General features: G+C 55.5%; 1 protein-coding gene across 2 annotated transcripts; it reads left to right on the forward strand.

Moving 5' to 3' along the window:
• Positions 1–7612: 7612 nt before the first annotated feature.
• Tmem9 (transmembrane protein 9) lies at positions 7613–22359 on the forward strand. Of its 2 annotated transcripts, none has more exons than XM_048357410.1 (6): positions 7613–7654; positions 8117–8219; positions 9253–9344; positions 13263–13371; positions 14738–14869; positions 22020–22359. In XM_048357410.1, the coding sequence occupies exons 2-6, from the start codon at positions 8154–8156 to the stop codon at positions 22170–22172; spliced, it is 552 nt and encodes a 183-aa protein (XP_048213367.1). In that variant the 5' UTR covers positions 7613–7654; positions 8117–8153; the 3' UTR covers positions 22173–22359. The 2 variants fall into 2 exon arrangements, with proteins under 2 accessions (XP_048213367.1, XP_048213369.1); XM_048357412.1 differs by lacking the exon at positions 7613–7654 and adding an exon at positions 7718–7807.
• The last annotated feature ends 394 nt before the right edge of the window (positions 22360–22753 follow it).

Here is a 22753-nt window from a genome sequence, read left to right on the forward strand (position 1 = left end):
ATCATTGGGGGCTCCCTGGACAAGTTGGCAGGATGGGGGGAAGGTCTAAGGGAACAAGATGGAAACAAAATTACAATAAGCAGTGAACACAAGCAGCAAATATCTCCTCTGGTTTCCAACAATCTGGCAGGTCTTGATGACTCTGTGTTTAGGTCTCCTTGGTTCTTGGCTATCTAGGACTCTCTTGGAGACCTAAAAGACTATTCCACCAAAGTCCTGGTCTTGACCCTGACAGATCCAAGAGGACCTGGAACCTCCAGTTGGAGGGATTTTGGATGTCCAAGACTCAGAGCAATGTAGGTCCCATCAGAGGCCACCGAATGGGGAAGAAGCTCTCAGACACGAAGCTGCCATCTTGAACACAATGACCTGCCGGTTGCCTTCACTATTCGCTCCTGCTAGGGAAGAATCTGTCCTGAGTAGCCACTGGCAGCCTATTTTGCCTTCTGCTGGGCTTCCCTCCCTCCTGATGTTGGAAACAGGCTCTTCCAAATTCCAGGCTCATTCAAAAAGGATTCATTAAGCACCTCATGTATCCCAGGAATTATATTAGGCATTTTCTTCAGGTTAGGACATTTACAGGGAGATTTTTTTCTGAAGTGAATGAGACACAATTATGGGTGCCAGTGTCACCCTGTCACCTCCCATCTGCAGCTATTTTTCAGTTACCCAGTATAGCCATTTGGAGGACCTTCTCTCAGTATTCCTATCTGCCCCCCCCCGTAAAGATGGCAGGCCATCCCTGTCCCAGCTGCAGTTGGCTATGATTAATGGCCTCTATTAACAGCATGTTGTAAACTGATCAAGTACACAGTGCTCATGAAGATCTCACCTTGGCTAAATCCCATACCAGAGGATAAATACTCTTTAACTCTTTCCACCCTTGCCTCCACCAGCCTAAACAACATGGTCTCAGAGAGTGGCGTACTTAACCAGAAGAACTCAAAATGCTCTAGAAATCAAAATCAACCTCTCTGGGGAGGGCGGGTGGGGAATCCTAAAACCTAGTAGTGTTTGGTGGAATCAGAACAAAGGTCCAGGTCAGAGAGGCCTCAAAGAAATTCCAGAGCTGCCTCTAGCCACCAATTACCTGACCTTGCTTTCCTCCCTCCCCCCACCCCCCCGGGCCTCAGTTTCCTTAACTGGTAAAAGGTGACCTCAAAATGATTCCCACATTCCTACTCCGATTGGCTGATTTGATGATGGTTCAAATCCCAGGAATCCATGCAGAAATCACAGGCCAAGGCTCAGCCCCTACCATTCCTCCATTCGTTGAGAAATCGCTGTAAATAAGCTCCCCCACTTCCCCAATGTATTTGATACCCTCATGGGTCCAAACAATTGGGTACATTTCCTTCAAGTCAACTGTAAACTGTGTTGTGTGTGTGTGTGTGTGAATCCTGGGGCTTGAACTCAGGGCCTGAGCACTGTCCCTGAGCTTCTTTTGCTCAAGGCTATTGCTCTACCACTTGAGCCACAGCTCCACTTCCAGCCCAGGCTAGCTTTGAACCTCCATCCTCAGATCTCAGCCTCCTGAGAAGCTAGAATTACAAGGGTGAGCCACCAGCTCCTAGAGCATGGAGTTTATTTTAAAACAGGAATTAGGTGAACCATCTGAGGTCCAGACAGACGCCATGGTAGAGAGCTAGTAGCAAAGGAGAGATGAGAACCTGCAGCCCTGTGATCTAACTGCCTGCGGGTTGCTCCCTAGTGGGTTCTGTCCCTCAACGCCCCCTGAGAAAGCAAGCCGAAAGCCTTTAAAGCCATCAGATGGCTTCAGCTATGCATGCAATCTGAGGTAGGTAATCTCTCCAGTGTGAAACGATTAGGAGTAAAAACAGCGGATTAGTGTCTCCGTGCCGCTGAGCATCTGGGGAACAGCAGACTCGGCCTGGCGCACGCCCCGGGGCGCAGCAGCGCCTGGCCTGGGGCACAGTGGTCTGTGCTCCGTAGCCACCCTAGCCTTAGCCTGCCGCTAGGAAGGGGGCACCAGGAGGCGTGGGATGTGGGGGCTTCCCACTTCCACCCCAGGGAAAGACAAGAGACCCTCGCCACCAGGTTCCCTGGAATCCTCACAGCTCAGCCAGGGCGGGGGAAGGACGGCAGCCAGGGGGCGGTGGCTGCAGGGCAGGTGTCCCCGGGGGGCGGGGGGGGGGGAGATTTGTCACATTTTTCCCCCCAGGGTTAATTGCCTCGGGGAGGGAATCTGAGCTGTGTCTGTCTCGGGCACAACAAGCCATGTCGCCTAGTGGGAGAATCTTAATCTTTCTTAGGTGACAGCTGTTGGCTCGGGACACACGTGTCCTCACTCTGAGGGGCACCACCTGCCCCCAACAGGGCTGAGAAGGGCTCCGGCCCCCCCGGGCGCCAGGTGTGCGGGGATTGGACAGCTGGCGTGCTGCGTCACTCGTGGAGGCGGGGCCGGGGGCGGGGCTTGGGCCTGGAAGGCCGCCCTCCTTGGCCAGCCCCGCCCCATGCGGCCCCCCGGGACTGCGCGCTTTGCCCTTTGCGTCTCCTCCAGCAAATATGTAACCTTTCCATTTTTGCACTGGCTTAATGAGTGTCGGTGTCGAGCTCGGAGCTTGACACTTCGTAGGCATCTGATACCTGTTTGTTGAATGCACAAGTCCATCAGCTTGTCTGTCTCCTAGGGGAGTCGTGTTTTCAGACTGGCGGGTGGTGTTTCATCACGGTAATAACAAATCCCATGTGCTACTACTGGTGAAGTTAAGCAACAACAGAGAGGCACACTTTTAAAGCTAAGTTAGAACACTTTGAAAATTATTTCCAACTAGACACTACTGGAACTAGTGGGGTGGCAGAGCCTGTAGTCCCGGCTACTTAGTTGTCAGAGGTAGGAAGATCTCTTGCAAAGAGTTTGGGACCAGACATGGCCACAACATAGCCAGACCCCATAGGTTAAACATTACAAACAAGGAAACAAAAAACAAAATGCAGCTTGTTTCCTGAGTAGGACAGAGAAAAGATTAAAGACTGGTATGTGGCCCTTCTGCTAGAAATAGCTTCTGATTTTTATCATGAGAGATGACCTTGGACCTACCAAGATGTCCTGAACTTTCTAAGGAACAGGCATGAAACCAAGGTTATAAGCTGCCTCTCCTCTGGCCTTAGCATACTTACCCAAGGTTAAGTGTGGCATGTCCTGAAAAGGTGCACTAGTTTTTGCCCTCTTCAGGCCCAGTTCTTCAGCTGTTTCTTAGACTGTGTTGTCAAGGAGCCTGGCCTGGTTGGCATCAGGCCTAGAAACCTGAAATAAGCTATGAGGGCCCCCAATGCTGAGCTGTGAGACTTGAAATGGTTAAAAAGCTTGGAGTGTCAGCCCAAGTAAGGTCAAGCCATCGAGGCCAACAGGTAAAAGTTACTACTCTAAGTGTATTTAAATTAGAGCTGTTTGGATACTAAAAGCTTGGACATAAGATCTTGGACATAAGATAGATGTCTGTCTTATGGATAGAATATTTTATTGCTCCCTAATAAGGAAGTCAATTATTTCTATGTATACAAATTATACCACATATTAATGGTTGTAACCACAAGGTAGACTGATACCCTAGTCTCTGCACTTATCTGTAATTGCTCTTCCCCCTGTACCGAACTCAGTAACAACCTTTGTAAACAAGGCCACAGGAATCAGAAACCTAATGAGCTTTTTTTTTTTATTTCCCTGGTTCCCCAAAACATCAATTCTTTGGCCCAGGCTCTCGTTATTATCTTGTCCCTAGTCACAGTGGTCAGTGACAAAAAGCCAGGACCACCTCCTCTTCACAGAACATTCCCAGGAAAGCAAATCAAGCCACTGCTGTAACCCATTTGATCAGAAGGAGTTTGGCCATTAGCTTCTGTAATCACACTGGCTTTCTGTGCTAGTTCCTACCTCCCCCTTTCCAACCTAAACTTGCTTACTAATACTCTGTACAAACCTATAGTCAAGGGCTCAGGCTTTAGAGGGGACTCCTCTGGGCGGATGAGCCTAAAATAAACCTGAGTTACTCTAGCCTCTCTGAGTGTTTTGCTTGGTCTCTCAATGGTCTATTCATCTTTCCACGACAACATGAATTACACAGCAAACTCTCATTTCCCATAGGGTTAACCAGTCAGTTTCTGTTGCTTACAACTGAAGCACTCTTAACTGTGGGAGTCACACTGGTGTTCAAACACATCCCTGCTTTAAAATATTCTTGTTACTAAACTGAAAGATTGCTCTGCTACCATCTACCTTTTGGGGTCATGCACTACAAATCCTATTCTTCTACATGATATCTCTTTAGAAGGTAAACAGGATCCCCCCCACCCCCATTTCTCTTTCCCCAGAAAATGAACCAACAGCTGTTTCTCAGCATGGGGTTTGCAGTCTTTACCTCACTGGCCACTGTCACCTAAATGTACTCCTGTCTATGTTCTCTGTGTCGTGTGACCCTAAATGGGACAGGGAACCCACTCTGCTATGGGCTGCTTGCATAGAATGGACTAGATTAGCACACCCTTCATTCTAGCCACTGTCATTGGCTTCGTCATATCATGGTGGATGGCATGAAGGAGATCACTTGGTGAGATAGAAAGCCAAAGGACAGAGGCAATCTAGACCTGGTCTTTAACTGTAACCTCCTTATAAGCACTAACAAGGGCCTAGAAGAACTCTGTTAATTCCTCCCAAGAGCAATGTCTCCAATGATCTCCCACTGGGTCTACCTCCTAAAAGTTCCACTCTTCTCTTAATATCATCGTGCTAGGGAACAAGCTTCTAGGAAGTGAGGCCTTGGAAAAGATTCTCAAACCATGTCTAAACCCTAGCCCTGGGCTAGAGGTGTGACTAGAGATCGAGGATGGCCTAAACCCTAGCGTTCTGTCTGTCTGTCTACCTAAGTCATACTGGAGAACTTTGTTGCTTGGCTTACTTAACATCCCATTGGTGCTGATTTTCATGATGTTCCCAACAGAGGCTGGCCAATGATAATTATTCACCACTGTGGCTATGATAATTGGTTGATGGGTCACCTTATGACCTAAACAAAGTCAATTAGAGTCCTAACACTAGTCACATTAACGCTTATCTACTATAGGATTACTTTCCTTTAGTGTCCACAAGTCACAACAGTACAGTCATTTTTCCAACTAAGTGAAATGATCTTGTCTGAGAATAAAGTTAGTTCATAGAGAAAAGCAAAGCCACAAAGGAAAAAGCAACAGAACCCTGAGGGTACTACTTGATCCACTGGATACAACTACATGAATTTCCCAGTTATGTAAGCTAATATATTCCCCTCGTGTTTCAGGTTGAACCCTATGAAACCATCATTTTTGTAAGTAAAAAAGATGTCGATTAGCAATTGCATAGAATTCAGCGTAATAATAAAAGCTAACTTGAGTTAGATTTCAAGTCACCATATTCAGATAGACCTTTAAAAATTAAATTCATTATTTTGAGATAATTATGGATTCTTGAATAATTGTAAAATAATATACTTGGTTGAATGGCTTGATTTTCTTTGAGATGAGATTTCACTATGGAGATCAGGCTGACCTTGAACTCCTAATCTTCCTACTTCAACCTCACAAGTTCTGGGATTACTGGCCTAAAAATTCTCACCCAGTAAAACCTCATTATATCTTATAAAACAATATTATACATTGCAAAAAGAATTTTTGTCAGTCCTGGTGCTTGAATAGCCTGGGTGCTATCCCTGAGCTCTTTTGCTAAAGGCTAGCGCTCTATCACTTTGCAGCCCGGCACCACTTCTGGTTTTCTGCTGGTTTAATTGGAAATAAGAGTCTCATGGACTTTCCTGACTGGGCTGGTTTTGAATCACAATCCTCAGATCTCAGCCTCCTGAGTAGCTAGTATTACAAGTGTGAGCCACCAGCATCTGGCTAAAATGTCAAATCTTAAACAACAGCAACAAATCTTGTGGGTCTTCTAAACAAGCATTCTTTGACCTATGGTCTGAGGGTCCTCATGAGTATCTTAGGCTCTTGAGGGAAATCACAAGGTCAGACTATTTTCCAGGAAGTACTAGGAAGCTATTTGTCCTTTTCATTCATTCTCCCATAGCATAAAGTGGAGATTTTCAAAGGTTAGCTGACATGTGATAACATAATTGATTAGACACAGAAGCAGATGAGAGAATCTAGCTGTCTTCTGCTCAAACAGACATTAGGAGATTTACTGAAAAATGTGTTTGAGTGAGGGGGTAAGAGTGGGAGGGATGAAGTACTGGGCCTTGAACTCAGGGCCTCATGCACGTATTCAGTTTGTTCACCCAAGGCTGGTACTCTACCACTTGTGATTTTTTTTTTTTTTTTTTGCCAGTCCTGGGCCTTGGACTCAGGGCCTGAGCACTGTCCCTGGCTTCTTTTTGCTCAAGGCTAGCACTCTGCCACTTGAGTCACAGCGCCACTTCTGGTCATTTTCTGTATATGTGGTGCTGGGGAATCGAACCCAGGGCTTCAAGTATACGAGGCAAGCGCTCTTGCCACTAGGCCATATCCCCAGCCCCGGTACTCTACCACTTGAACCACAGCTCCACTTCTGGCTTTTTGCTGGTTCACTGAAGATAAGAATCCCATGGATAATCTTTCTCAGGCTGGAACAGCCTTCTGAGTAGCTAGGATTAGAGACATGAACCAACAGCACCCAGTAGTTGTTTTTTCCCTAGCAATAAACTTCCAGTTCCCTGAGCGCGGGGACAGGGTTTGCTTTGTTTACTGAGGTATTTCCAGTATCTGGCTATCTGGCACAGTGCCTGGCAAGATAATGCTCACAAGTATTTTGAGTTTTCTACTACACATTACTTTCTAGACTACACCGCACTCTTGTGATATGATTGTTCCTCAAATTTAGATCATGCCTGGTCCACACTCCAGGAGTCCTGGCCTGTCAAAACTGAAGGGGCTCTTGGGATCCAACCAACTCATTTTCACAGCCTTGGGAGCTGATGCTGGGAGAGAAGGGGAGGTGCCCTGTTCCAGGGTAACTAACCCAGCAACTTAGTGGCCATTGGCAGGGCGATGGACCAAAGCCCAAGGGTCCTCAATCCTGGCCTGGTGTCCCAGCCCCAGATGCACAAACTAGGGCACGGGGCAGGGGACCAGGCTGTTGTGTTTGTCCTGCACACTCTGCAGGCCCAGCCCCCTAATAGTGGGTCCCTGCCCCCATGGCTAATTCTGATTTGTGTGTCCGTGTGTCCGTGAGGATAGAGGAAGTGCCGGGAAGGTCTGTCTGTGAAACCTGGATTTCCAGACTGGAGGAGACAAAAGCCCCTTTTATCTCTTAGCACAATGGCTGCTACTAGTCCGCCGTGTATAGAGTGCTTCCTCCTTACCACAAGACAGCGATGACCCCCAGGAAGGGGGCAAAGCACTCGCGGCTTGTGAGGTGTGCGAGCCTCAGAAAGGCAGGACCCTCCCTTCCAGCTAGCTTCCCCACTCGGAAAGGTCAACTTTGCCTTCTCCTGCTCCGCCGGGCTGGAGAAAGGCTGGCCTCTCCCCACGGCGGGAGAGCTCCGAGCAGGACGGAAGGCGGGCCTTGTTGCCTCGGTGACGGCGAGGTGGCGCCGAGAGACAGTCCCGGTAGCCAATCGCAGCCGGGCGGGGGTGGGGCCAGCCGGGTCGGGCGCTGCGGCGGCGGGGCTCGCAGGTTTGTGGACGCCGCGTTGGGGGAGGGGAACGGGGGGCCTCGGCTGGGGGGTGGGTAGGGGAGACCCCTTCCCCCTCAGATCCCGGGGTGCGGTGCCTGCCCTTTCGCCATCGCGCAAGGGCTCCCGCACTCCAGGCCCGGAGTTCCCGTCCGGTGCGAGCTCGCGGCGGTGGCGGGGATGGCGGAGGGCGCGGGGACGGTGCGCGGGCCCGGCCAGGCCTGGGGCCGGGGGGGAGGGAGGGGGGCGGGGATCGGCGGGTTCCCGGCGGCCGTGACCCCCCCCACCCCCCCGAGACCCCGCCGCCGGCGCCCCGGGAGCCCGGGGACGTTTGCTGGCGAGGGTTTAGAGGCCCGGGGACCTGGGGCGCAGCCGCCGCCCCAGTTCAGGGCCCGGCGTGCTGGGCCCGGCGTCTCCCGCCTCACGTCCCCTTTGCATTCTTATTCTTCTCCTTCTCCTGGTAGGGTGTCCAGGCTTGCTGGTCCAGCACGCCTGGCAAGCATGAAGCTCCTGTCCCTGGTGGCCGTGGTCGGGTGTCTCCTGGCGCCCCCAGCTCAAGCCAACAAGGTGAGGGTGTCTGTGGTGTAAGCCCCGGGGGGACCTCGCTTTCCGAGAGCCCGGCCTGCCTGCAGGGCTTCCCGCGGGCTGCTGCTCTCCTGGGGCCCCTGCCCCGCACTCACCCGTCCGTGTCCATTCTTGGGGGTGTCCATTCAGGGTCAAGCCGCTGGCCTCCCCAAGGCCGTAAGGAGGGGAGAGGGAGAGAGGGGAGGGGACCCGGGCACCGAGAACCTGGCACTGATTCTGCTAGATCAGACTGGCTCTTGGAGTTCTGATCCACCCGGCAGAAAGTTTGGTTGAGGAAGTTCTCTTCAGTTCTCGCTGCTACCTTCCTTTGTCTTGGTAAAACAGTGGTAGCCGCTGCTCCGCTTAGGAGGAATATAGCAGTGCCCTCAGTACAGTCCTGTACAGGGGGAAGTTCTGCCAAGAGGAGTGGACTCCTGAGATGACTCCCATCCCTTGGTGTAGAGCACCTGGAGTTGGGTTTGAGTAGAATCAGGCTCTGGAGACCCATTCCAGCTTTGAAGTAAGGTTAAGCCCCTGGGTCTGCTGCTTACTTTTCTGGAATTCCTAACTGGAATAACAATGTGGGTGGTGCAGTCCTTTAATCTTTCCTGGGGAGAACTTTCCCAGGGTTGCTTGAATATTCCCATGGCAACAGTACATTATTCCTTGTCCCTCCCTCACCCTTTCCCCCTCCCTCTACCTCCATTCCTACCCTAGAACACTAAAGATGGGATCAGAGGAAGATGGCCACCAAGTGCACACACAAGTGTGGGACTTGCAGTGAATCCCCTGAAAGCACCCCACTTCAAGAATGGCAGCCCTAGGCAGCTTTCTGTGACTGTCGTTTGCCACCTAGACAGATTCTGTCTGACCCTGGGCCCGAGCCTGAAGCAGTCTTCACCACACATCTGACAATGAGGAAAGTTCTAGTGCATAGAAGCGGCCACCGTGCAGAACACCTTGCTAAAACTTGGCAGCCTTACTAGAACTGAACCCAGACAAGGGGCTGTCTAACTGAGTGTGCTTTCTCTTCCAGAGTTCTGAGGATATCCGGTGCAAGTGTATCTGCCCACCTTACAGAAACATCAGTGGGCACATTTACAACCAGAATGTGACTCAGAAGGACTGGTAAGGCATTGTATATGGCTGGCCTTTGGCGGCTAGACCCAATTAAGATTTTGGGTGGTCACTAGAGTTCTTGAACCTCTTTTTTTTTTCCAGTCCTGGGGCTTGCACTCGGGGCCTGAGCACTGTCCCTGGCTTCTTTTTGCTCAAGGATAGCACTCTACCGCCACAGTGCCACTTCCAGCCCTTTCTGTTTCTGTGATGCTGAGGAATCAAACCCAGGGCTTCATACATGCTAGGCAAGCACTCTACTGCTAAGCCACATTCCCAGCCCGTTCTTGGACCTCTTGAGGGATAATTTTTTCTCTCCCATTTCTTCAGAGAGCTTTATAAGGAAATACTTGAGGACCAGGCATGATGGCACACACCTATAATCTCGGCTATTGAGGAAGTAGAGATAGGAGGATTGTAGTTCAAGGCCAGCCCAAGAAAAGTGTAGCAAGACCCTATCTTTAAAACAAGCCAGGCATGACGGCACATTCCTGTGATCCTAGCTAATCAAGAGGCATAGATAGGAGAATGGTGGTCCAAGGTTGGTAGGACACAAGCATGAGACCCTATGGAAAAAAAGAAACTAAAAGCCAGAGGACTGGAGTAGGGCTCAAGTAGTGAGAGTACTTGACTAAGGTGACCATCCCATGTGGGTATTCATTGTCACAAGATCTTCTGCCTAAGGATTAATGAAAGGCTGCTTTCGAGGTCATGGCGGGTCAAGGGAAAGTTTCTGAAACAGCAGTAGAGGTCAAATGTAAGCCAGCAAGCCTCCTCCAGCCTTGGGACAGCGACTGTCTGATCAGAGAGAGAGGATTCGGAGCTCTCAAGCTCTCACGATTCTTCAATACAAACTTGTGTCAGAGTAAAAATCCTGTTCATGCTTACCCTAGAGATGACCCTAGAGACTTGCAGCCTGCTGACAAATACATAGGTGGATGGTACCCTTTCAGTCTCGCCCTCATACTGGGCCTTGAACTCAGGGCCTCACACTCTTGCTCAGCTTTTTTACCCATAGCTGGGACTCTACCACTTGAGCCACAGCTCCACTTTCAGCTGTTTTTTTGCTGGTTAATTGGAGATAAGAGTCTCTTGCGTGTGTCTGCTTGTGTTGGGCTGGCTCCAAACCACATCCTCAGCCTCCTGAGAAGCTAGGATTATAGGTGTGCACCACTGGTGCCTGGCTACATGGTAACCTTTTCTTACAGTTCCTCAAACGCTCCTGGTACAGTGCATCTAGAACAACCCTGGAGAGTCTTCAGACTTGTTAGATTCCTGACTCTGGAAGAATCAATGCCTGCCTTTCTGAGAGACAGTCATGGTCACATATACTGAATACCACCAGCCCTCCCGGCTTCCAGTTTGGCTTGGCCGCTGGCTAATTGTGTGACCAGTTACTTTGTCTCCACTGTGCTTGGGTTTCCTTATCTGCAACATGGTACGCTGTGACTTGTGTGTGCATGTATGCACGCGTGCGGTACAGAACCTGGCACCAGGAGGGTGGTGTAGAACACACTGGCTACTGTCATGAATATCGTGTCATACCTTCCTAGCGGACGCACAGGGAGACGTCAGCTTCACACGGTAGCCTGGGAGGCCTGGGCTCCCCCTGCAGAGCTGGCGGATTTCCTGTGCTGCTGCCATCCTCAAGAAGTAAAAGAAAAAAGCCCCTCAGGCCTGCAAGGGACCCCAGGACCTCCTGAGAGCTGTGGTTATGGTTGAAATATCATCAGTGAAGACACTGATGATTTTAGCCGTGCCGTCTTTGTCCTGGGATTCTACTAGGGATTGAAAACCCAAGCGTGGATGCCCACAAACAACAGAGTCCTGTCTGCACCTCTCAGCTTATACTTTTTCCTCTCTCTTCCCGCTTACAAGTCAAATTTAGAAGGCTGCCTAATGAATAATCTTACATCAGGATGGATCCTCAAGGCAGTGCTATTCCACGGTGTTGGCTAGAAACAGGCTGGGAGGTAGACCCCAGGATTCCAGAGCCATCGACCTTGGCCCTGGGATTCATATGCTGGCCTGGGGCCTCTCTGATGGAAAGAGGCCTTGACTTTGATCCTAAAACCCCAGGGTATGGGCCAGGATTGAAGATCATGTTGAGCGGGTCTTCAGGCTTCCTGCTCACAGCACACTTGCTCCATTCCCCTTGGCTATGCCAAGTGAAGTCAGAAACTGGTGGCTCAGTCCTGGTTCAGTGGCTCAGCCCACAGTGTTCCCGCGCTGCTGGTATTCTGCCACCTAGTGTCGAAAGTTTCTACTCCCTCTGGTTCCAGGATCCCGAGTGGGGTGTGCAGGTCGGCCCTCCCTGATGCTGGGCCTTGGCCTTGGCCCATGTGTGGGGGTAAAGGGTGGGGCACAGATCCACTCTCCACACTCAGGACCCTGTGTGGCTCTCATCCCCAGGAGGCTGGCTGGAGAAGGAGGACAGCACCAGAATGTGGTCTTGTTTGTTAGCTCCGCCCATAGGTGGCCGGTGCCACGGCCTGAGAGTGGCACCTTCAGTTACAGCAGGGAGACCTGGCCTGCCACACGTGCTGGTTGCAGCTGCCACCCAAAGCAGAAGTTTCAACTCGTGTGCCTCATGCTAGACTTTTAGGGGGACAGTCTTCACTACATGACCCCCATATCTCCCACCCTTATAGTTATGTCAGAAACCTTGCTCGGTGCTGGGAAGTCAGGCCTGTGCTTGACCCTTAAGAGGACAGAAATGGAAGAGCTAGTTAGTGAGTTAAGTTAATTGGCTGGCCAGTTGGTTTGTGCAAGTTCTCTGGGCCTTACACCCTAGCTTAGCTTCTTTCACTGTTAAGTTGGCCCTCTACCTCTTGAGCCACACCTCTACTTCTGACTTTTTGCTGGTTAACTGGAGATGAGAGTCCCTTGGATTTGCCTACCTGGCTTTCTTTGAACCTCAATCCTCAGATCTCAGCCTCCTGAATTGCTAGGATAAACGTGAGCCACCGGCACCTGGCTGGGAAGGGCCTTTTAAAGGTCACCTGGGTCTCCGCATATCAACCTCAGCATCTCACAGGAGAGGACTGAGTGTCAGCGTCAGGACAGAGCCCAGGCCCAGCCATTCACTACAGTACAACACCTCGTTCGCCTCTGTGAACCTCTGAGGGTTGTTGGATGTGTTTTCCAGTGGCAGTGTTTGTTCTGTGGAGCCTTTGCCTTGCTCAGTTGGAGGTCTGAAGATCTGAGGACAGCTGGGGACCTGGGATCTAAGGGCAGATCTGAACCACAGTGCCGGTCCCATGGAGGCGGAGTCAGCCACCAAGGTGGAGACTTGGCCTCACCACCACAATAGACCTACCACTGAGCCCCGTCTCTGTGATCTTTAGCCTGCCTTGCTGGAGTACTGCCTGGTGACAGTGGCTCCGGGGGCTGTTCTTAGGATGGTTAATCTTTGTGGTAGTCACTCCCCGATCCTTGTTCTGACAGCACCATACTAGACACAGGGAATGTGCCCTATAAGACTTTACATTCATTGGGCAAGATGGCGTCGGTGTGGTCAGGGCTGTGGGAGGGGGTGGTCTGGGGAGCTGGCTGGGCATGAGAAGGTCAAAGGTTGAGCTAGATCCCCAGAGGGTGGAGAGGGGAGGCCGGTACCGCATTCCTGTGGGTGGGATATGGCTCCTTCAGAGAACAATCCAGCCAGTCAGCCTGGCTGGGTGGGAGTTGGGTGGAGCATGGCAGGACGCAGGTCTGCCCTGGAGGTACTGAGGCGTTGGCTGGGTTTAAGCTGGTGATCGATCGCAGTGGCGACCGTCATGCTGCCGTGCAAAGGTGGTGTCAGGGGAAGCCGGTGCAGGAGAGCAGCCAGGGGCAGAGCTCTGGGACCATGAGTGACTTCCCCCTCCGGCCCCCGCCCCTCCGGTCCCCGCCCCTCTGCCTCTCCCACCGCCCCGTCTCTCTGTGTTGCAGCAACTGCCTGCACGTGGTGGAGCCCATGCCGGTGCCCGGCCACGACGTGGAGGCCTACTGCCTGCTGTGCGAGTGCAGGTACGAGGAGCGCAGCACCACCACCATCAAGGTACCGCATGTGCGCGCCCCTGCCCCGGCAGCCCCGGCAGCCCTCCAGCCACCGGAACGTTCCCAGGGCCCATTGGGCTGGCTTCCGGGCTCATCTAGTGTAGACACGAGGTCCCATCTCCCACCCCTGTGGGGCCAGCTCTCTCCTCCCGCACCTGCCCAGTGGCTCCCCCGTAGTGAGAGGCGGGAGTCTGGGGAGCACACCTCCACGCACCCCCCCTGTCCTCAGCACCTTGGGGTGTCTGCCATGTCTGGGTACCAGGCATGGCGCCGAGAGTAGAGGCGAGGCTGCCTCCCACAGCTTGCCATCTCCATGTCAGACTGGGGAGGGGTGCTGGGCGCTGGGCGCTGGGTGCTGGCGTCTGTTTGCTTTACCCCGAGTCTTTGCTCATTGGCCACTTGGTGGAGTGAAGCGCGAGCTGTGGCCGCCACGTAGGGAAGGAGGACGGACGCCACCAAGTCCCTGTCCCCTCCTGCGCGGCAGGGACCGTCCCCCAGAGCCCGCCACGCCTCCCTCTGCTTCTTGCTCCTGTGCTTGCTTTCCACAAGTCTGGAAACAGTTTCAGAAATAACTCTCGAGTGTAAAGACACCCCGCCGTCCTCTCTGAGGTTCCAGCCTGTGAGGGGAGGTGGCTCTCGGGCTGGCCCTCCGCTACACCCCACTCGCCCTCCCCCTCCCCTGAGCCGTCTCTGAACTTGTCCCCGTGGGATCTGCCCCCCTGGCACCGGATTCCTGAGACCTTCGGTTCCCAGCCAGGTGTCCCTCACTTCCCCTTGTGGCATGAGGAACTCCGTGAGACCTGACCCCTCACGGTTCCCTCTAGTCTTTCTCCCTAGAGGCTCCTGCTCCACCCCGCCCGACAGACCGGCCACTGCGCCCGCCTGGTCCTCGTACAGGCCGCAGGGATGGCTCTTCACCCCGTTTAGGGGCAGGAACACTGGTGGTGTCCCAGGCCAGAAGGAAATTGGTCCAGTTGGACTTGGCTGTTGACTAAGATGGACACCAAAGCTGAAATTCTTAAGATTCTCCTGTGTGTGTGTGTGTGTGTGTCGGTCATGGGGCTTGAACTCACAGCAATCAAGTAACAAAGCCCTTTTCACAGTCAAAGGTCAGGGCTGTGATTAGAAGGGAGTGATAAGCCGGGCATGTGGGAGTAGGAAAGCTGTGTCCGCCGGAGCGCCCCCTGCTGGGACGCAGGGAGTGGTGACTGCTCCTTCCCGGCCTGACTTCCGTGCAGCCTCGCTTCCCGGTCCCCAGCGCGGTGCTGGAGGGTCACTGGTAACGAAGCACACATGGCCCCAGGCTATAAATTCCCGTCCCGGGCTGGAGATGTAGGTTCACAGGACAAGCCTGGTCTCTTCCTCAGGTCATCATTGTCATCTATCTGTCCGTGGTGGGCGCCCTCTTGCTCTACATGGCCTTCCTGATGCTGGTGGACCCTCTCATTCGAAAGCCGGACGCCTACACCGAGCAGCTACACAATGAGGAGGAAAATGAGGTAACTGTGGGTCCTCGGGCTCCTGGGACGAGAGCCCCGGGGGGGGCGGGGCAGAACCCAGAGGCTGCCATTCGCCCTGCCTGACGGAGCAGGAAGAGCCCTGGTTTTCTCATACCTGACACTGGGCAGTCTCAGATAGAAGCCTGGGCAGTGTGTCTGCTGTTACCTAAATTTCCAGGCTGGGGGCAGGGAACTAGGGGAGCCAGCTAGAGCCAGTCCTGTCATGCTAGGATCTCTACGTCCTATTCTACTTGCTCAGACATTCGACCTGGACGTAGCAGGTTTATTCTTTGGTTCAGTGTTTCCACAAATGGCTGTTGAATGCTAGCTCGGTCCACAGCCCAGCAGCCCAGGGCCGGAGGCAAAGGGAGAGGGGTCCCGAGGCAGAGGGGTCAGGTGGGTGGTGGCACCCAGGCATTGCTACGCACAGGTCAGCTGAGCATCTGAGGTCGCATGGGCCCTGGGAGTGGTGGCAGGAGGATCTGGCTGGGACGCCGCAAAGGTTTGCCTTTGCATGATGAGGAAGATGGGGTACCACTGGCCCTCGGCAGCCTTGGGTGCTGTGTCTGAGGGACACCCAGTGTCTGTAGGGCCGGGTGGCAACTGGTGGAGGGAGTAATGCCGTGGGCTTGTGGGCATAGCCGGGAAGCACCTCAGCCCTGTCCCTGGGGACTTGGTTGAAGAAATCGAGAGATGTTTAGCTTCTATTAAAAAACAAACCAAAACACCTACCCGGTGCCAGTGGCTCCTGCCCATAATCCTAGCGACTCAGGAGGCTGAGGTCTAAGGATCACAGCCAGCCTGGGCAGGAAAGTCCATGCCTCTTCTCTCCAATTAACTATTAAAACGTTGGAAGTGGACTTGTGGCTCATGTGGTAGAGTGCTAGCCTTGAGCACAAAAGCTCAGGGACAGTGCTCAGGCTCTTGAGTCCAAGACCCAGGACTAGCACACACACAGACAAACACAACTCAAGGAGGTGCACCACGTCTGCTTCTAGTCCATCATCCTAATCACTCGGCCACAGTCTGCTTCTGATGTTCTAGTGGTGGGCCTCCCCTCACCTGAGGGACAGAAGGACTCCGGTGGGAGTTAGAAGTATAAGGAGCTGATGGGGTCGTGACACCTGGTAAATTAATGAGTCGTTGATCATAGGGAGTTCCTAGGCCTGCGCTGAATTACCCTGGACAGTCAAGAGTTGAGTCCGGGTGAACCGGTCCTTGGTTAGAGGCAGGAAAAGGTCAAGTTGCCCTCCAGAATGAGGGTCCTGAGCTCAGGACTAAGTGAAGCTATCCAGATGAGGTGGGCCTGGGCCAGCCTGGGCGGGAGGAGGGAGGCCCAGCGCCTCCCACCCACCGTGCCACTTCAGGGTACCTGCCGGGACGGTTCTGTCGCCAGCCTCCCGCTGGCATGAGTTTGGCCTAAGGTGGAACAGAGGTGACGAGCCTCGTCCCCGGGATGTGGGCTGGGGAGGTGGTGGCTCTAGCAGTTGGGTGGTCTGCGTTCGAGAGGAAAGCTTGTGCACCTACCCGGTTATTAATGTAGAGTAATAGCAGCTCTGATAGGGGAGGGGCATTGCTAATAAACACCAGGTGATTAGGGGAAAGGGAGTAATTGCAGACCTGGCCCAGGAGTAATTGAGAGATGCAGCCCATGATTACACAGCCCAAGCCACGGTTTCCCTGGAATGCATGGCTCTCGGGCACAGCCTTTCTGTGTCTCCTGCCTGCCACCCTAGATCACAGCCAGGGGACCAGCAGCCCGCCACCATTGAGTCTGATTCCGGGCCTCCTTTCCTGTAAGAGATCTAGGTGCTCCCCACTTGTAGTATGTTTGGGTTGGGTTTGGAGGGGAGAGAAAGGGGTAGATTTGGTGAGCCCAGTTCCAAGAGACAGAACCTAAGATGGATTGGAAAAGTCGCGCATGCAGGCCTGGCTTGGTGGGGGGGAGTCTTCTCTAAGGAGGGTTCTCTTCAGCCATATGTAAGTGGGTGGGGGGGCTACCTAATGATGGCTGGCTGTCGTGGGCAAACGGAAGCCAGGGCTGGCGAGCCCTGAATGAATGAGGTGACTCCCTTCATCTTCCACCCAAGACTCAAATGGGTCATAAGGTGACCCTGAGCCAGGCACGGGCGGCTCACGCCTGTAACCCTAACTACTCAGGAGGCTGAGCTCTGAGGCTGGCGGGAAGCCAGTGGGACAGGAAGGCTCGGTCCCTGAGGCCCTTACCGTGAACAGACTGCTCAAAAAAAGCCAGAGGTGGCCCCATGGTAGAGTGGCTCAAGTGGTAGAGTGCTAGTCCTGAGCACAAAGAAGCTCTGGGACAGCACCCAGGCCCAGAGTTCAGGCCCCAGGGGGCTGGGTAGATCTCATCAGGTGCCCTCAAGGGGGAGGAAGTGCTATCTGGTCCCATTGTCCCATGTCACTTTTCTGTCCCTTGTCCCCATGACTCTGTGTGGTCTCCCACTTACAAGGGGTCGTGGTCTAGCAGCCCCCATTCTCTCCAGCTGTGCTCAGGAATCCTGCAGGGGCCTTTATTGATTTACTCAGGCCTGTATCTGTCTTCTTCAGTCCCTCGGGCATTTGAGAAGGGGACGCCAAGGCCAGGGGAGGTGTGACACGGGTGAAGCAGGTAGATGAGATGTGACGCGGGAGGCAGGCGGGCAGGCGAGGAACTGGGAGTTTTGGCAAAGGTCGGGGGAGTTTACCTGCTCTTTGCCAGGCTTCCTGGCAGAGACAGACTTCTAGAAGCTCTGAGGGCCGTGAGCATGCAGGCACTACACTCCAGTAAGGAGCTAGAGAGAGCCAGGGTGTCTTCACAGGCACCTGATGGTGAGGGACAGCCTGCTGCCCCCCATCACTGAACCCAAGGAAAGAGAAGTGTGGGTTGGGAGAAAGATCCCAAGACCCTCCGCTGAGCGGCGGTAAAGCCAGGCCTTTGGCTCCAAGCTTCTGAGTGCTCTGGAGAGTGTGTCCTTACTACCTAGGTGACAAGAGGTGCGGGGCCTTCCCGAGGGTGGAGCACCTTAGCGTTCGCCCCAAGAGGAAGAAAGTTAGAACAGGCCCACTGGGCTTCCTTGCAAGGTCCCCTGCGTCTGTGCAATTGGTGGCCTCAGAAGGGGACTCGGGGGGCGAGGGGGGGGACTCCCTGCGCTCCAGCCCTCCCTCGGGAGACCAGGACCCAGGCCCAGGCGGATCTGGGGGTGGGAGCATGCCTCAAGATTGGGGACCCATCCCCAGTTGCTCCATCTCCACAATGCCTATAGCAGAAGTTCTCCCGCCGGGGGTAAGGCCTGGAAGAGGAAGAGGTGCCCCCCCCCCACTCCCCAACTCTGGTCAAGCTCATGGAGGGATGAAAGCATCGGGGTCCCTTTGAAAGCCCTGGCAGAGCCTCAGTGGACCTGGTTGCTGGGTGCTGTGTCCCCCCCCCCACCCCGGATTCCTGCAGCATTAGGCATAATCCCCGGGCTCAGACGCCCTTTGAAAGGAGGAAGCCGCTGTGTTTGCTGGGCCAGAAACGGCAACAGAGCTGTTTCAGATGTACAGAGCTGGCCCTCTTTGAAGAGCGAGAGAGACGGGGGGCCTCTCTGCGGCTCCGGCTGTCTCCCTTGCTCTCCGCGTGGGCCCCTGAGTGCTGGTGGGGTCTTCAAAGTTCTCCGTGCAGTGGGGCCCATTCTGGGCCCCCTGAGAGAGCATTGCGCAGGGCAGTCAGGCAGACGGGGGTGGGGGGGTCGGACCTGGGGAGCTGGCAGAAGAGAGGACTGGGGGGCCCTGAGCAGCCCTGGTCAGGGTGGGTGGGGAGCCATGGATCGAGGACCCCACTTGGGGCGAGGGGACGGACGTGCGGAAGACAGTTCAGACTGCCTCTACTCCCCGAGGACAGGATCAAAAGGCATGCCCTTCAGATGTTTCTAGAACATCTTAGGGGCAGTTCAGGGCAGGGCTGGGCAGGAGCGCTGCTGCACCTGCGGGCAGCCAGGGCCCCCCGCGGGGCTCCGAGAAGGCAGGGCGTCACTGAAGGTGACTGGCAGCAGGTACTGCGGTCAGGAGGGCCTCGTTTTCCCTTGCTGCGGCAGGAAGGACTTGCGTGAGCTTAGAAAAGTCGGGGAGTCAGCCGGACCATTCCCAGGGGCCTGGCACTGTTTGGCCGGGTAGACGATACAGCCGGATTCTGCTTCCCGGCTGGAACTAGAGTGGAGCGGGGAGGGAGAGAGAGAGGGTTCTGTCTGCTGTCTCCAGAGATCGGGGCCCAATCCCGTGCCGGCTGGAAGCCAGCACGTCCGGCTGAGTTGGGTTGGAACAGGGCGGCCAGGGGTGGTTCGGCAGCTCGGGCTCGCCCACGGCCCTTCCGGGCCTGACGCTCCTGACCCTCGGGTCCTTTACCGGTGCTCTGTCCTTGCCCGAGCGCTGGGGCTGCTCCTGACTGCTGCGCTGGTGGTTGGTATTGGGTCCCTTAGGAGAAGCTCGTCAAGGGAGGATAGCCTTGTCCCACGATAGGAGACACACAGACCTGGGCGTCTTGACTTGGTCCCAACCAGCAAGATGGTGCCACCTTCAGAGCCTCAGTCTCTTCCTCCTCAGGGTGGGAGCCATAGTACTTGAGTGTTTGCCAGTGGCGTGAGCCTGGGAGTCTCGTTCTCCTGCCCCCCCAGGCCCCCCCCCCCGTGAGGTACTCGGCACCGTGGCCCTTGTTGGGGCCACTCTGGTCCGTTGGCCTGGAGGGGAGAGGCCCTTCCCTCCCCCCCCCCCCCCACCATCTGTCATCTGTTCTCTGCCTCCCTGAGCTTCCCAGACACCTGTTCTGGAGAGGAGAGGGCTTGGTGGCTTGTCCCGTCTCCAGAGCAGGTAGGGGTGAGGCCACTCGGGGCCTTCTTGGGAACAGATGTGGAGTCCTTAATTCCCTTAATCAGCCTATTAGCAATGGAGCCCGGAGCCTCTTGGCGGCAGCTTTCCCCACTTAGCAGCTGTCTGCTAAGACTTTACATGAAGGGTAACAAGTGACGCTGTGGTAACGCGGGTGGACCTCAGCCCTCAGCGGGTTCCCTACAGCCCCGCTCCTGGCTCTTCCGGACGCTTTGAGAGCAGGGAACTAGGAGGGCGTTGCTGTCGCTGTGCCTCGGGGACTCTCACCCAGGCACCCCCCCCCCCCCGCCCGGAGTCGCAGCCCCGCCACAGTGCTGGCGTGTGGTGCTGTGCCCAGAAGCCCCCATAGCCCCCCAGGGCCAGGATGTCTAAATCCCCCTGGGCCGGGAGCTTCCCTGCCCACCTCACGCGGAACATATTCTTAGTGTGAGCCACAGCCGAGGGCCAAGGGGCAGAGTCAGAAGGTGTGACAGCCATGGTCTTGGCGGAGGTGACCCTGGCTGCAGGCTCTCTCCTCTCCATCCCCTTCCTCCCCACGGGGCCCCACATCCAGAGTCTGCTCCTGGTCTCGCGAATGGAGTGCTCCCTGCCTGCCAGGCACTGCTCGGGGCTCTGCTCTCGTGGAAGATTCCATCGTCCAGGGAGGGAGGTGGGTTTGGTTCTGACAGTGAGGCGGAAGGATCAGAGCCAAGACTCAAAGCCAAGTTTGGCCCCACAGACAAAATGGCCAGGGAAGAAGGACCCCCAGACATTTCTCAAGCTCCTGCTTCAGCCTGCCAGTCCACCGGGGGCGGGGCCTATGGGTTTAACTTCGCCCTACCCATCCAGTCGCTTTTGCAAGCTGGTGTTCAGACTGTGGTCACTGCCCTCCAAGTCATGAAGTGAATGTGGAAAGTCATGATCTGGATTTTGAAAACGTGAAATGGAACAGAGTGGAGAATGGCTGAATGTATCCTAATACGGAGGATGTCTTGATGTCCAATACTAAGTGCTGTTTAGGGGTGTGTGTGTGTGTGTGTGTGTGTGTGTGTGTGTGTGTGTGTGTGTGTACTAGATCATCAGCTAAATGTAACTTCCTGACAGTACAGTGGGAAAAGTCTCCAGACCAGGTTTATTGTGGCGAAGCTTGGAGAAGTAACTGACTTGCCTGGGGACACGGCTGCCGAGTGCCTAGGACTGTGCCTCCTCCTTGGAGCCTCTGCCGTGGTTCCCCCCACCCCCCGAGTTGGGCATAGGGGAGTCTGCGGCTGAGAGGGGCAGGGGGTCCCCTGACACAGGCACAGAAGCCAGGAGGCCTGACCTTGCTGCACACGCCCCTCTAGTGCTGCCTAAGCCTCCCCTGTCCGTGGAGAAAGCCTTCCTGAGGGTCCCCAGCGGGCAGTGTCCATCTCTCAGCCACCTTCAAGGCGAGGGCCCAGGATTCAGAGAACGACGCCCTCCCAGCCCCTTCTCCCGCCGGCCGCCTCCGTCCTGCCTTCCCTGGCGGGGCCGCCCCGCCCTTCTCCCCGGCCTGGCAGCTGTGTGGTGACAGAAGCCCTGCCAGCTCAGGGCATTAGAAGCAAAGTTGCATTTACTGGGCGGCTCTGGGCTTAGAGGGCTGCGCTAATCCCTTAAGAGATGTATGGCAGGAGATGAGAGGCGAGGAGAGCCGGAGAGGAAATCCCCACCAGGCTGGGGGCCTGGCCCTCGGCTCTAATTCCCCCCCAAAGATCAGGTTCGGGTCCCGCAGGAAATGCACGGGCTCCAGAGCTTCGGAGGCAGAGAAGTAGCAATTAGGGGAGGGCTGATGACAGGACAGGGCCGGGAGCAGAGGGGCGGGCAAGCCGGGAGGAAGCCCAGCCATCCTGGGCTGTCAGAGGAGACAGTGGCCAAGCCGGGGTCCACCCCTGCTAGAGCTCGTGTGATGTGCACCCCACTTCGCAGAGCAGGTCCCAAACAGACTCCCCAGCAGCCCCTTCCCGCGTCTAGATCAGCCGAGTGTCCCTCCTGGGAGGCCAGCCCCACGGTCGCACTTTCCCGGGCCATCCTGCTGCCTCCCAGCCGGTGGGGTGGGAAGGGGACTTTGCAGGCTGGTGCAGGCTAGCCCCGGCTCGTGGGTGCACGGTCCTGGGCCTGAGGGCAGGCTGGCAACCTGGCCCCGCCCTGCGTAGTGACCCTGCAGACCCCAGGACTCCAGAGGGCCAGTCGGGATCTGCAGCTGGCAAGGCAAGGTCCCGAGAGAGCCCAGAGCCCTTGGGGAGGCCGGGCTTCTGAGCCTCACGCAGATCCTCCCCCTTTCCTCCCGCCGCAGGACGCGCGCTCCGGGGCAGCGATGGCCGCGTCCCTCGGCGGCCCCCGCGCCAACACCATGCTGGAGCGCGTGGAGGGCGCGCAGCAGCGCTGGAAGCTGCAGGTGCAGGAGCAGCGCAAGACGGTCTTCGACAGGCACAAGATGCTCAGCTAGACGGGCCGGCGCAGTGGGGGCCGTGCCACCAGAGGCCGGACAGAGCCGCGGGGGGGGGGGGCTCCCCTTCCCCCAGTGCGTCTTCCTGTCCTCCCTTTGAAGGCCAGCGGCATTTCTCCTGCGTCTGCCTCTCTCTAGGAATGTCGTCCTCCACTGTGTGTTAAGGAGCGTGTGTGGTGGGGTCTCGGGGAAGTGGGGGGGGGGGAAGGGGGGAAGCAGGCCCCGGAGGACATGGAGGCCTTCAAGGTGGCTACGGGATGGGGGGGGGGGGCGGGGAGGATCTGCCCCTCCTTGCTCTGCGGTCGCCACCCCTTCCAGCTCCACATCTGGGGAGCAGCTCCGCACCTGGGGAGCACGTTAACCCTTGGCAGGTGGAGCTGGCTCCTGGCTGTCGAGCGAGGCTGGTCCCCACTCTTCCCGCCCCGCCCCCCGGCACAGGAGCAGTGCCGCCCCACGGAGCTCGCAGCGCTGCCCCGGGCCACCGGCATGCCGGGTTCCTTCTCCTCCGCTCCTCTCGGGAGGCCACGGGGCCCACGCGTCTCCCCAGTCCGCAGCCACTGAGCCAGGAAGTTGGTTGGACC

Source organism: Perognathus longimembris, chromosome 11, assembly GCF_023159225.1.
Source record: "Perognathus longimembris pacificus isolate PPM17 chromosome 11, ASM2315922v1, whole genome shotgun sequence".
Taxonomy (NCBI): domain Eukaryota; kingdom Metazoa; phylum Chordata; class Mammalia; order Rodentia; family Heteromyidae; genus Perognathus; species Perognathus longimembris.

Coding starts and splice junctions, on each gene's coding strand:
- Tmem9 (XM_048357410.1), top strand. CDS start 8,154: ATGAAGCTCCTGTCCCTGGTGGCCGTGGTCGGGTGTCTCCTGGCGCCC. Junction 8,220..9,252: donor CCCCAGCTCAAGCCAACAAG/GTGAGGGTGTCT, acceptor TTTCTCTTCCAG/AGTTCTGAGGATATCCGGTG. Junction 14,870..22,019: donor ACAATGAGGAGGAAAATGAG/GTAACTGTGGGT, acceptor CTCCCGCCGCAG/GACGCGCGCTCCGGGGCAGC.